Genomic DNA, 13,844 nt, shown 5'->3' with positions numbered 1-13,844 from the left:
CTCTTAAGTGATTGTGGCTCCAAAATAAAAGCGCAAGAGTTTTTTGCCGCAATGGTTTATTTGTAGTTTATTGGAAGCTTTTACTGGGTGGCACGGTGGTTCAGTGGTTAGCACTGTTGCCTCACAGCAAGAAGGTGGGGTCAAACCCCGGTTGCCCCGGCCTTTCTGTGTGGATTTTGCATGTTCTCCCTGTGTCTGCGTGGGTTCTCTCCGGGTGCTCTGGCTTCCTCCCACCATCCAAAGACATGCAGGATAGGTTGATTGGTGACCCTAAAAAGGTGTGAGTGTGAGTGGTTGTTCGTCTATGTGTGGCCCTGCGATGGACTGGCGACCTGTCCGGGTTGTACCCCGCCTTGCGCCCGATGTCAGCTGGGATTGGCTTCAGCCCCCCCGCGACCCTGTACGCAGAATAAGCGGTTGACGATGGATGGATGGATGGATGGAAGCTTTTACTTTGAAGAGTTCTGAAGGACATTCAAAAGAGTTTCTGGCTTGCTTGACACACCTCTGAGAATAATGTAGAAAGTTGCATGGCGCTGCAGAGCCCCAGTTACAGTAGTGCATGGATCATGCATAATAGGCTATTCATCCAGCCATCAATCACAAACAGTTTTCTGTCAGAGAGGAAGTGGGGCAGACCAGGGACAGGAGATCGTGGAGCGATGGCCCGCTGCGGTCGGCCAGTGATCGTTTCCTCTGACGGGATGAAGTCTGTTGCTCCACATGATGCGTGATAAGATTAATGTCAATAAAGCATGCTGTCAATATTTTAGAGATCCCCCAAAATATCACAAATAATGCTTTTAGAGGAGTTGATGTCTTATTAGGTTCCCCCCTAGTTCGCACCCTGTATGATTGGATCCCACTGAATTTCCGCAGGGAAATGAAAATAAGCGTCCATAGGTTTATGAATGCGGATCAAATGCCGGGACGCACACACCCTGCAGCAAATGCTTTATTATGAGCATGTGCAAAAGTGTCCTTATAATCAAGTAACATGGGGAAAAGATATATGCAGTTATTTGGTATCGATCTTTCAACCTTCCTAATGGGAGTCCCGCACAGTACCAACTGAGCTAATCATGCACAGTAAAAAACATAATTAGACTTTGTTCTGGCCCGCCCTATAATGGCTTGAAAAGAATTTGGCCCGATGCCAGACTTATTTGCCAACCCCTGGCCTAGTCTGAGTGCAACTTTAGTTTAGCAGTAATGTACAATGTAGTTTTCAGTGGCTGGTGAATAAAGACTGCAGCTTCTCAAGAATAAAGCAGAGCTCCTGTGTGTTGGTTGCCAGCTGGTGAAGAAAGAGTGAAAGGCTTTGATTCTGTCATCATCAGCAGGGCTGGACTGGTAATCTGGCATACCGGCTAAACGCAAATGTTTTTAAAAAATGGGGCAATGAGCGGCCCATTGGGAAATTTTTTCTATACTGACACTGGGCCACCGAATCACATCTCTTACTAGCCCCCACCCCCTCTGTTCTCTGTTTCTTCATTATGCCCCCCCGGCTGCCGCCAAATGCGCGAAAAGCAGATATGTTTGCTACCGGGGCTGCAGTAGCTTCAACGTCAGCTGCAGTACCTGACGTAGAGCAGGCACTTGAAGGAGTAAAGAAGAGCTGTGGCCACTGCCAGTCTATGGCGAGGAGAGTGGAGGTGAAGCGTGCTATGAAAAAGGTTTATTTGCACAATAAGCCTGCAATGCAATGTAAATATAGAAAGAAAACTGAGTTGTCCAAAAAAAGTAACTTAAGATAAAAACAATAATAAGCTCTCATATTCTATTATATTTTTATATTCTGAATTGTTACCTGCCACCTGAATTCTGTGCTTCCCTGGTGGAGAAAATGTATCCAGTAAATGTCCCTAGAATGCAGGAAATTAAGTGTTTAATGCTCAAAATCTTCTAAGGGAAGATCTTCCAGACCCCCCGATCAACTTTTTTTTTCTCTCTAAATAGTAGGCCAATTAAAATATACTCATCTTGTTGTCATGGCCCCAATCTTGTGCAATGTTGTGTCATACCCCTAATGTGAGCCCTTAAATGTATGGATGAGGTACTGGTTAGGGGTGGTAGCCTGGGCCAAAAATGCCAGGGCCCATTGTTTTGTCCCAGTCCAGCCCTGATCATCAGTGTAGCAGTGTTTGAACATGAGTGTGTTTTTGTGCTGGTTCTGTGGACTCCCGAAGCGTTTCATTTTTGATATTCTGTGCGGTGGTTAGTTTGTGGTCTTTAAAAGCAACAATCAGCTCCACGCGAGTGAGGCTGATCCATTTTCAAGCGATTCAACCCGACGACGCTGACATGGTATTTGTACTAGTGTTTTTGCAACTTGAAATTACTAAAAGACTTGTAATTGTCTGTGCGCATATCACTAAAACAACAACGAAGATAATATCATAGACAATATACTTTGAAACACTGACCTGACACATCAAGCAAGATCACATCAATTACCAATAGGGATGTGCGATATGCACATCCCTGTTGGTAATTGATGTGATCTTGCTTGATGTGTCAGGTCAGTGTTTCAAAGTCAAAGTTGAGTGCTGCAACAAACTGAGACAATCGGGTAGTTGAGTGGAATTGGACAGTCTGTTGCCAGGGGGTGCAAACACAGAGGGGTCCAGAATAAGACCCAGGGTTGTCCAGGAAAACCCTGGTTCAACTATTGCTGCAACATGTCATCTAACTAGGCGCCAAGATAGCCCATAAAAAAAACGCACATGTGCAACATTTCTTGTAGGTTTAGTTTGTAATGTGAATACCTGGATTGTATTTTGTATTGCCTGTACCTGAACCAACACCTTATTTATTTATTGTGAAAAATCTGGCTTGAATGACCCTAACAAACCGAACCAGATGTATATCATAAAGCAAAATCTTTGGCTTTTTTTTTTTTTTTTACCATGAGATGGTATTTTGTGCAGATGTAGAAGTCAGTAGCTCCCTCAAACTTTGCTGCATTTGTTTTAAGTTTTTTGCCTTTTTTACTGAAGCATACATTCCCTATGGAAGTACAAAATATACTCAGTGCTGGAAAAGTAATTGCAGCAGACATTGTTAAGGTAATGCAAGTCTAATACAATGCTTTCAATCATTTAATATACCAGTTTGTGTAATAGTATTTATTTTCAAAACCTAACCCATGGTTCCCCATGAATCTAGTCACCTACAGGTACAACATGACAGACTGGGCTTGGCTTTCGGAAATAAAGAGCACTGATACTGGGTGCTACGTATTACAAAGGTCCGATAAACAAAGTCTTATGATTTATATTTACTTGAAAGTCTGTGAACATGTACTTACACATTGACTGAACAATGACATTAAGCTAGTGCCCCATGTTTATTATTCAATACAAAAATTGTATTGATGCACTCTACCCACCAATCAACCACCTCCTCCACCTATACCTTTACTACAACAGCTCAAAAACACACAGAAAACCAGAGTATACAGACGACACTAGATCTATACAACTACAAAATAAAGTCCATTAGAAAACAATCCCAGACTTTTTACAAAAATGATTAGCCAACATGTTCACTTAGTTCAACAGATAACACTGAAAGGAATGCTTATATTCTCTTAATCGCGTCATCAATTTCTGAAATCTGGTCCTTTAGTTGGTTCCATTGTTCAGGATTCAGGGAGATACCTACAAGACATTTAAAACAGAGCTTTAAGCTGTGTCTTACACCACAACTGCAAACATCAAACGTCTGATAAGATAAATATGTACTGGATGTATATCATTGAAAGGTATTAAAACATACAGCATCTATAGCATATGCAGGGCTTACTGATGTGATTACCTTTTTTCCCCGGCTTCATCTCACCATCTTGGTTCATCCAGTACTCTCTGATGTCAATCAGGACTTTACCTTTAAAGTCCCTGACGCTGACATATCTCATCTTTCCAATCTGTAAGAAGCAAACTATCAACTGGACATTGCTCCACAAAATATTTTTGGGATAAATACATTTGTCCTTTACAATGCCATCCAATCAATACTCAACAATACCTAACTCCACACAAGAATGAGGGTTCAACATTGAAGCTTTTAACAAAAGATATTTTTAACATTATATTTCTAACATTTTATATATTTTTATTACAACCGAATTAAAAGCTTTTTTGATCTGATAGTCTGCTGAAGTAATGCACCTTCATTCATATCTGTTGAATTAAAAAATAACTAACAAGTACACAATGGATGAAATGGGTCAAAACTGGGTGCAATTCCTAGAGAGTATAAATGTTTCTATCTCAACAGCTGAAAGTACAGTACACCTGTGATACCAACCTGGAACATGTTGTCGTCGCTATTGCTGCTGCCCTTAGAGGAGCCACCTGGCTTGGAACTCTCTCCGCTCTTTGTTTTTTTGGCAGGTTTCTCAGGTGCACTTGGTTTCTTTCTCTTAGCCTAGAAAAATGTACAAATACATTTTAAATTATTTCCGATCATCATGTCCTCACCATCCAGTCCAGGATTAACTGGTATACATAGAGTGCACCAGATCCGCTCAAGGCTGCGTTCTTTCCCCCCTTCTCTTCTCCCTGTACACCAACAGCTGCACCTCCAGTCACCAGTCCGTCAAGCTCCTGAAGTTTGCGGATGACACCACCCTCATTGGGCTCATCTCAGGTGGGAGATCTACCATCTGGTGACCTGGTGCAGCCAGAACAGTCTGGAGCTCAACGCTCAGAAGACAGTGGAGATGTTCGTAGATTTTAGAAAGAGCACAGCCCCACCCTCCCCCATCATCCTGAATGACTCCCCAGTCACCACTGTGGACTCCTTCCGCTTCCTGGGCACCATCATCTCCCAGGACCTCAAGTGGGAACTGAACATCACCTCCATCATCAAGAAGGCCCAGCAGAGGATGTACTTCCTGCAGCAGCTGAAGAAGTTCAGCCTACCAAAGACAATGATGGTGCACTTCTACACCGCCATCATTGAGTCCATCCTCACCTCCTCCATCACCATCTGGTACGCTGCTGCCACTGCCAGGGACAAGGGCAGGCTGCAGCGCATCATTCGCTCTGCAGAGGAGATGACTGCAATCTTCCTTCTCTTCTGGACCTGTACTCCTCGCGGATTCTGAGGCGTGCAGGAAAGATTGCAGCTGACTCCTCCCACCCTGGACACAAACTGTTTCAGACTCTCCCCTCTGGCAGGAGGCTGCCGTCCATCAGGACCAAAACCTCTCGCCACAAAAACAGTTTTTTCCTGTCTGCAGCTAGCCTCATTAACAAGGCCCGGGTCCCCCACTGACACTCACCCCTTGCAAACGATACAAATGTCTCTGCACATGTAAATACGGTTTCATCTCGTGTCGGGCTCAGACCTGGCACGTTGCATATTTGTTGTTGATTGTTGATCTTTGTTGTTATATTTTTATGTTGTCAGGTTATATATTTCTACATTTATTTATGTCGACTGTATGTTTGTCTACGTGTAGCACCTTATCACCACAGCAAATTCCTCATATGTGTAAAACACTACTTGACAATAAAGCCCCTTCTGATTCTGATTACACATTGACAATAAACTGGACTGGGCCAAGAACACTCAAGCCCTCTACAGGAAGGGCCAAAGCAGTCTCTATTTTCTGAGGATGTTTTATGAGTCAGCCAAGAGACACATCTGAGGTGGTTTGCAGGATTTGTGTTCAGGTAATCCATGCAAAAGATGGACAGACGACAAATTTGCATGACCATCTGCGTGTGTACCATCCTGCAGAATACGGTACATTGCCATCTTGCGCAACTGGCCAAAGCAGAACAGCTAGCTACCAACCAACTATAACTGGGGCTTTTGCCAAAAGTACAAGCGTGACATTGTAAGATACTAGACTGTACTGTAGAGAAGAGTGCATTTAAGGCCATGCTGCAGACATTTGATAAGCAGTATGAGCTGCCAAGTCGGAAATTCTTCTCGAAGACCGCACTCCCGAAGTCCCAACGACACCAGAGCAAACATATCAGCATTGCTGGATGATTTGGAATATTTGGCCCTGACAACTGACATGTGGTCCAACTGCAACATGATGCCTTACATGTCAGTGACCGCACATTATGCATATACAGCAGACAACCTGGAAGAGGCATTGCGGGGTACCATACTTGAGTGGAAAATAGAAGAAAGAAAAATCTCCTGCGTAACTACTGATAATGGGGCAAATATTGTGGTTGCCATCTGACAATTAAAATGGCCGTGGTTAAGTTGTTTTGGTCACAAGCTTAACATTGCTATAAACAACTCACTTAAGCAGCAGAAGGCCAGCACTGATCGGGCATTCGAGGTTTGCCGGGCAGTCAACACTGCTTTTTCCCCACAGCTGGTGGAGGAGACAAGAGCTGCGCAAAGCACAAGAAGAGCTGAACCTCCCTCAGCACTCCTTGATCACAGTAATTAAAAAAAAAACTGTAGGCCAGCTGATACCTAGCCTAGATAACTATAATTATTTAACAAGTGTTTAATTTCCAAAATGTAAAACAATGCACATAGGCCTACTTAATGTTTAGCCTACTTTGCAAACAACGCTATTAATTGTGTATTAGGCCTAAACTATTGCGAGCAGAGACACAGACAACATGAATGACTTACATAATTAAGCTTAGGCCTATATGTTAAGCTTATTTGACATTGTGGGATCACCACAATACCTTTTTGTCAGTGACTGTTAGAAAAACGTAAACAGGCCTAAGTGCATTGTAAATAGCATATGCATTACAAAAAATATATATATATATATATATATATATATAAGTAGGACTATAACATCAGTTAGGCTACTTACAAGTTAGCTGAATATGACTGAATATGTTTTTCCCGACAGGACTGTGCAACACAATGGGGCTCAAAACAGCAAATGGTGGAGAGAATCCTGGAGCAGGTGCAAGCCATCAAACGGGTGTTTGCTCAGGACAAAAGCCGCCGCCTGCTCCCGCAGCTTACATGGCAGGACACAAGTGTTCAGGAAGCGGTTAACAACGTGTTGAAGCCAGTAGCGGAGTTCACAGACATTCTCTCTGGAGAAAACTATGTTACGGTTTCCTCACTGTTGCCCATGTTAACCCACCTGGGAGGTGTGCTGGAGGAGTTGGAGCAGGATACCAAATTCACAGCCGACCTGAAGCATGTCATCCTTGAACAGATGGAAGGCAAATATGGGCATGATGCCACCCAGAGGATGATGCGCAAAGCAACACTTTTTGACCCAAGATACAGAGGGGATCACATGAAGCCACCCGAGCTAAGTGCTGTAAAAATTGAACTGATAGCAGAGATGGTGGCAGTAGCAGCAACAGCTTCAACACCCGGTCCAGCACAAGTGAGAGACGAGGAAGAGGAATCAGGTGGTAGCACTGCGCCTAAGAAAAAATGTTCACCTTGGGAGAAGAGCAGCTACAGCAGCAGTGATCACTGCTGATCAAAAAGCTGAAGCAGAGATGTTGATGTACCTACAGGAATTGTCTGTTGATGTGGAAGAAGAGCCACTAACTTGGTGGAAAGCTAACCAGGTTCCCTCTCATGGCCAGCTTGGCCTGCACATAAATATCTGTGCATGTGTGCTACCAGTGCTCCATCTGAACGTGTGTTAAGCACATCGGGTAGTGTTGTTACTCCACTCCGCAGCCTATTAAAGCCAGAAAAGGTGAACATGGTTTTCTAGCCAGAAATCTTGAGATTTAATCTCAAATTTGAGTTCTAAACACTGTCACAGTAAAACTGTGAAGCAATAGATACAGGCACTGTTGTATTTATTTATTCTCATTTAAAAATTAAGTTATTTTATGTTTATATAAGCTACTTCGTTTGTTTGTGTAGCTAAAAGAGTAGAATTCGTTTTGCAGTTTCAGCACAGATCTTCACTGTGTTTATGCTGAATCTATTTTTAAATCTCTTTATGAAAGGGTGCTCTTGTTCACTTTTTTCCTGAATAAAGATTTTTGATCAGGAACAACCTCGTTCTTTTATTCAAATGTTTAGTAAGGTTTTATTGGTCTCTTATGGCTAATATTACATAATCAGAAATTAAGAATTGATTGGCCCAGGTCTATATGAAGTCACTGAAGTCAGGCTGGGAAAAAAAACAAAAGACACCCTCCTGATTTCCTGAGGCTACGCAAACCACTAGCAAGGACCACAATCAACTGACACGATTAAACGATTTATTGATGAACACAAACAGAAAGATGTAGCGTAAGAGGCGTTATGCCAATTGTTTAAACGTCTCTTGAAAAGCAGGCTGTCATTTCACGAGCTACAGTGCAGCTATGAATTTCACTGAAAGAAGCAGAACAGCAGAATAAGGACAAATGCCCAAGACGTTCTGCTAAGTGAGGGATTTATACTCATAGCTAGGCTAACTAAGTGATAATTACCAAAACTTTGTTATTACCTTTTTAATGGCAAGGCTAGCAGACCCAAGTGCAGGACTAAGAAAGGGAGGATTTACATAAATAAAGGGATAATTATTGCAGGGTAAAGGGTTCCGATATTTACCGGATGAAGAGCAATGTAGAGTGAAAATACATGTGCGCCGAACCGGGTTGGTGGCTGCTGTACAGAGCAGGGGGTACTGCAGCTGAGAGTCCAGAGAAACGGGGAAAAGTTTAGACAGGCGAGTGTCCAGGGGGAGAGCAGACGGGATGAGTGGTATTTCCGGTAGCAAAACTAAATAACATGCTATTATGCAAAATTCACTTTTAACTTTTATTATAGAGACTAAATGCTCTTTTTCTACAATCGGCCTGATATAATTATTTAAATGTGTTCATTATGTTGTTTTTTGTTTTGTTTTTTCCAGCCAACAATTTACTGATTAATTTTAAAATGTAGGAAATTTGACTGTTTTGATCTGCAATATTAAGCAATTGTAAAATTAATAAACGCCATACCTTCCACACTTCTGCTGTCATCACGCTGAGAGCTTCATTTTGTTTTCCCTTTGATGGGAACTGGAGTATTATGTTCAGCAGAGGTCAGCCGTGTGAAAAAAAAAAACCCTCAATAATCGAAGCTCAAAATTGAAAATTGAATGTGTACTCAACAATCGAATATTCGGTTCCCTATTCTGTCCCATGTTGTTTCGATCGGCTAGGTCATTAACAAAAAGCCTCCTTCACACGCAGCTCACCTGCTGCTGTGATAACGGACTTGCAGGTGAAAAGATCCAAAAGGTGAGCTGTGTTTTTAGGGTGAGTATATGAAACATACTGCTGATGAAGAAAGTCAACAAATCAGGCAGATACAGGGAGAGCGAAACAGACAGGCAGGGCTGTATGAAATGAGCAGTCATTTATATTAATAAAATATAATTAGCTGGCTCAATAATCGGGTCAAGGCCTGCGCCCACGAAGGAACTGTCCACGTGCAGCCTCGTCTGTAAGCTACTGTGGAATGATGTCAGTGCTCCCCCCTTGTGAGTTTTGAGATGGTGGTGGAAAAAATTAGTTTGGCGCCCTAAATGTCGTCAGTCACCATCGTCTTTTCTAAATGTTACTACGTTTCGCTCATCCTAAATGACAGCAAATTAAATCAAACAACATTACTGGCAAGCGTAAAAAAAAAAAAAAAAAGAAGAAGGATGGAATTACGTGGATTGCTCCATAAATTGGTTGTAAAAATGTGATCTGATCTTCATCTAAAACACAAACTCCAACATAAACTCCACATAAGGATACAAAACAACAATAAAGTTGTATGTGATGAAGCCTGTCCGACCAGACAAGATTTAGATGATGTCAACTGATAACAGTGAACATCGGAAAGGCTGGAGTCACATTAGCTTGTCAGCTAATGCCGAGCAGTTGCTAACATTATCCAGTGAAATACATAATATGTAACGTTATGTCTTTTCACATTGCTTTATCAGCTGATGCGATCCACATTAGGCTTGTGCCGATAGGATATCGACGATTGAAGGGATGATCAGCAATTGGTTTTTCATGCGCCGATATAAGGCAATTTTAACTCACTATCAGAACTAAGATGACATAAAAACGGTTTCTAGAATCTGCAACCCAATGCAGTGTTTCCCATTCATTGATTTATTTGTGGCAATACAACTAGCCACAATATCACTGACTGCCACATACTATATACTTTAACTATGAGTGAAATCATAATCCATTGTGGAGCTGCGCGCAGCGCATAGATTCGCTCAGCACCTCCACTCGCTCCCTCTCTCCCTCAAACAGAAACAGAGCCTTGTGTATATCAGGCATGCAAACTGGTCAGGGCAAAAAAAAAGTGAGAAGGATATGCAAGCAGAGAAACACACAGCTTACATTTTGTATAGATAAGGTGCATTTGTCTACTGCCACAAGAGAAAGATACCGACGCGCAAGGGCATCACTTTGTGTTGAAACGTAGTTGGGATATAGGGGCTCAGATTAGGGATATGAAGATACACTTAGCTCACGAGACGTGGCAATGCACCATACTGGTGTCACGAGAACAAGATGTGACAATAATTTAACAGCATTTAATAGAAATCATCAAAGCTGAAATATATGAGTTGAGGGTCTGGGAACACAATGTCCTGCGTTCTGGCGAGTGACGTTTGTTGTTTTGCCTTTCCTACATCAATTTAAGATGGAAATGTATTAATTTAGACCTGTCCAGGGTGTACCCCGCCTTTCGCTCAACGTCAGCTGGGATAGGCTCCAGCCCCCCCGCGACCCTGTATGCAGGATAAGTGTTTGACAATGGATGGATGGATGTTTTTATTTATGTAAAGGGAAACACAAAATTCAGGTGGCAGGTGACAATAAAAAATCAAGTAGTACAGAATCTAATACAGTGCAGCTCTCAGGCATTCTATGTTGCTTTCACATGTTTCTCCTGTAGATCAATTTTTCATACACTATATACAGGTTGCTACCATTGCTCTGAGCAAGTAGTTTAGCTAACATCACTGGTTAAAACAGTGGGCAAAGTCATAAAATTGGCAACATTACTGTATCAGACAGGACAGTTGTAATATTGTAAGCTAGCTTACTTCCGTCTTACATCAGGCTTGCTGTCCGACAGACAGTTTGCTCGTTCAGCAATTTCATGTGTCCAGCTATCTGACTCCCCACTGAAGCAGACTAGAAAAAAGACCCACCCTACTCTGCCTCTGATTGGCTGTTGGGTTGAGGCATTAGGAGTGATGATTTTTTAGGCAGAGCCAGTTGTAAAGTTGCAAATCTCATGTTAGAGAGGAGTCGGTAAATAAAATGGGTAGGCCTAAATGCTGTCTTAGCAACGACCGACTGTCCCCCAAAGATATTTTCCTCATCGGATCTGCACAAATCACGACCTGTTTTGATTTCAAAACAGTGAATTTCACCAAAAGGTGAGGAGTTTATATGCCTGGTGTATAGAAAACCTAATGCGTTCAAGTTAGCTATTTCATCGTCATCTATTTTCTTAACAACGCTGTCAATGTCGAGACCCACCTTCAAATAACTTATAAGCAAGCATGTAAGGAGCCTAGCTAATAAGGATGGCTAACGTTAGAATACAGCTGGGTTGTCGAGGTTAGCATGCTGTACATAGCTGGTAGTCATCGATTACAGACTTGCAATCCTAAAACCGCACCGCTACTGGCCGCTGAAAACTACATACTGCCCCTTTAAACTGAACAGTGTTTCACAAGACACATTACATGTACATGAATAAAAGAAACAAATCTGAAGTTCTTATTAAAGCACAAACCTTGGTCTCTACTTCACTGTCTGAGTCACTTCCAGATGTGGAAGACAGCACTTCCTTTGATTTTGGCATTCTGCTGAGACAGGGGATCAAATATCAGACCGATCAGATTTACATTCACATACACAGGGACAGGTTTATTCTAGACTTTCTCAAACTCGGTCCTGCTGCATATTGCAAAATGATTTCACACTACAAATGTAATCCTTAAAAGATAATCCCTTTAGTCTATCTGCACTATGAAGGGATATCTTTACAGCCAGTATGGAATCATTATACTGACCAATAACTGTAATGAAAAAAAATATTTTCCACAAAGAACGCAATCTCCACCTGTGAGCGCTACCGTGCTATTGGGGCTGTAATCATCATAGCTCCCATTTTGCAGCTTCCGATATGGCTTTTAAGGGGAAAGTAAAGGGAAACCTAGGTCAAGAGCAAAAAACACTTTGCCTGTTGGTCATGCCGTCGAGACTGTGGTTGAAATTCGATGAATCTGACATGTTGCCCGTGTTATCTTTAAACAAACAGAAATTAGCTAGCTCGTTGTGTACACTGTATGTTGTGGTTATAACAAGCTCACAAAAATTAAATTTAGTAGGCATATTTATATTGCAATATTAAAGCGCATAGAACTTTTACTGTTCTCACCTTTATTAATTTCTTACTTTACTTACAAAGTTTAAATTGATAGAACTGACACATTTTACTGTCTTTGGGATAATGATAAATATGTTATAATAGAATATCAAAATATGTTCTCCGTATTCTTACAATACACATCTGAGTGCAATATAAAACGATTCTGTTGTGAGAGCATCTGCTATCGATTTGTGCTATGGTAGCAGCTCATACCACTGTTATTACAGTATTCCCTGATAGAAACAAATATGGTTTCAGATATTTTAATGTGCTCCTGGATCTGCGGGACGTAGCTTCTTCTTCTGCCAAAGTGACGTTAAAATTGACTTTTGGACAAAATCGACGCAGACTTCCTTGATGTTTCCCCTACAGTCTGCGGTGAACACGGGCGACGCTGCTCGTAGTGTTTGTTGTGTATGTTGTGTATAGTCCTTTGTTGCCAGATTCGCCTAAGGCACGTGGAGGAAACACAAACCGCAGACCGCGAGCCGCGCCATCCAAACGGAAAGCTGGCTGTGCTTCCGCCTCCTGTGTCTCCCCGGAATCTGTCTGCGCACATTATTTAGCTTTAGGATTGATGCAAATACACTTTCGCGCTTGCCACCATCACTCCTGCGCTGAAGAGGATATTTTTCTACGTTTGACATAAGGCAGTTTCAACCTGGAATAACACACACAACAGCCTCATTAAGCCTTTGTCATGCAGGCTAATGCAATGAAGTGACAACGCGCGTCTGAAGGCTTTGCTGCACTTCAATGTTACGACGGTTTTATATACAGACATGGACGTTAGCTAGCCAGCTAAACGCTAACGTTAGCCACGATAGCTAGCTTTAGCAGAGTTGAAGCCCCGTTGCACAAGTTACGATCTCTCGTTTTGGAAATGACATTAACTTTCTTTAGCATGTGCACTGTGACTTCATGTCTGTGCAGTAAAACACCAAGCTGCTCTCCTAATGAAACAGAAGTCTTCGCATAGACACGTATTAGCATGTTCTTGTTAAACTGTTAGTCCTTACATGATACGATGTAGTAGAGCGGATCTCTGGACAGGAAGCGGAAAGCTGACTGACTTCCGGTGTTTATCGGACTGTTTCCGCGTCTTCTAGCCCGTCCCCCGTCCGCATGGCGCAGGAAGCGCGCGCTCACAAAAAAGCTCGTCCCCGACCAGAGGAACTATTGCGAGTTTTAACTGTAGAATTTTGTGTTCTAGAAGTGCAAGGCACATTTCATTACTGTCTTTTGTTTGTTATATTTAAAAAATGGCGTAACAAAACCTATATTTGTTGTCTTCTCTTTAACTAACAAATGTTGTTATTTCTATCAATACATTTTATTATATTTGTGAGAGAGTTTTCATGTGGAATATTGTCGACTTGGAAGAAATATGTGGTTATTCAGATAACTTTGGTTGTATAGGCTAAATATGTGATTGTTCTCAAAAGGGACCATTCTCTTATTCCCCAAAGGGGACACTTTGT

At 42.0% G+C, this 13,844-nt stretch overlaps 1 protein-coding gene across 2 annotated transcripts; it reads right to left on the bottom strand.

Moving 5' to 3' along the window:
- Positions 1–3,116: 3,116 nt before the first annotated feature.
- Positions 3,117–13,502, bottom strand: LOC123960800 (activated RNA polymerase II transcriptional coactivator p15-like). Of its 2 annotated transcripts, none has more exons than XM_046035758.1 (5): positions 13,383–13,502; positions 11,725–11,794; positions 4,315–4,434; positions 3,823–3,931; positions 3,117–3,665 (listed from the first exon to the last, which is right to left on the bottom strand). In XM_046035758.1, the coding sequence occupies exons 2-5, from the start codon at positions 11,791–11,793 to the stop codon at positions 3,586–3,588; spliced, it is 378 nt and encodes a 125-aa protein (XP_045891714.1). In that variant the 5' UTR covers position 11,794; positions 13,383–13,502; the 3' UTR covers positions 3,117–3,585. The 2 variants fall into 2 exon arrangements, with proteins under 2 accessions (XP_045891714.1, XP_045891715.1); XM_046035759.1 differs by having other exon boundaries at positions 11,725–11,797; positions 13,383–13,459.
- Between the last annotated feature and the right edge of the window lie 342 nt (positions 13,503–13,844).

This window comes from Micropterus dolomieu, linkage group LG21 (genome assembly GCF_021292245.1).
Source record: "Micropterus dolomieu isolate WLL.071019.BEF.003 ecotype Adirondacks linkage group LG21, ASM2129224v1, whole genome shotgun sequence".
Classification (NCBI taxonomy): domain Eukaryota; kingdom Metazoa; phylum Chordata; class Actinopteri; order Centrarchiformes; family Centrarchidae; genus Micropterus; species Micropterus dolomieu.
The sequence above is the reverse complement of the archived record's forward strand: the minus strand, read 5'-3'. Positions and strand labels throughout refer to the sequence as shown.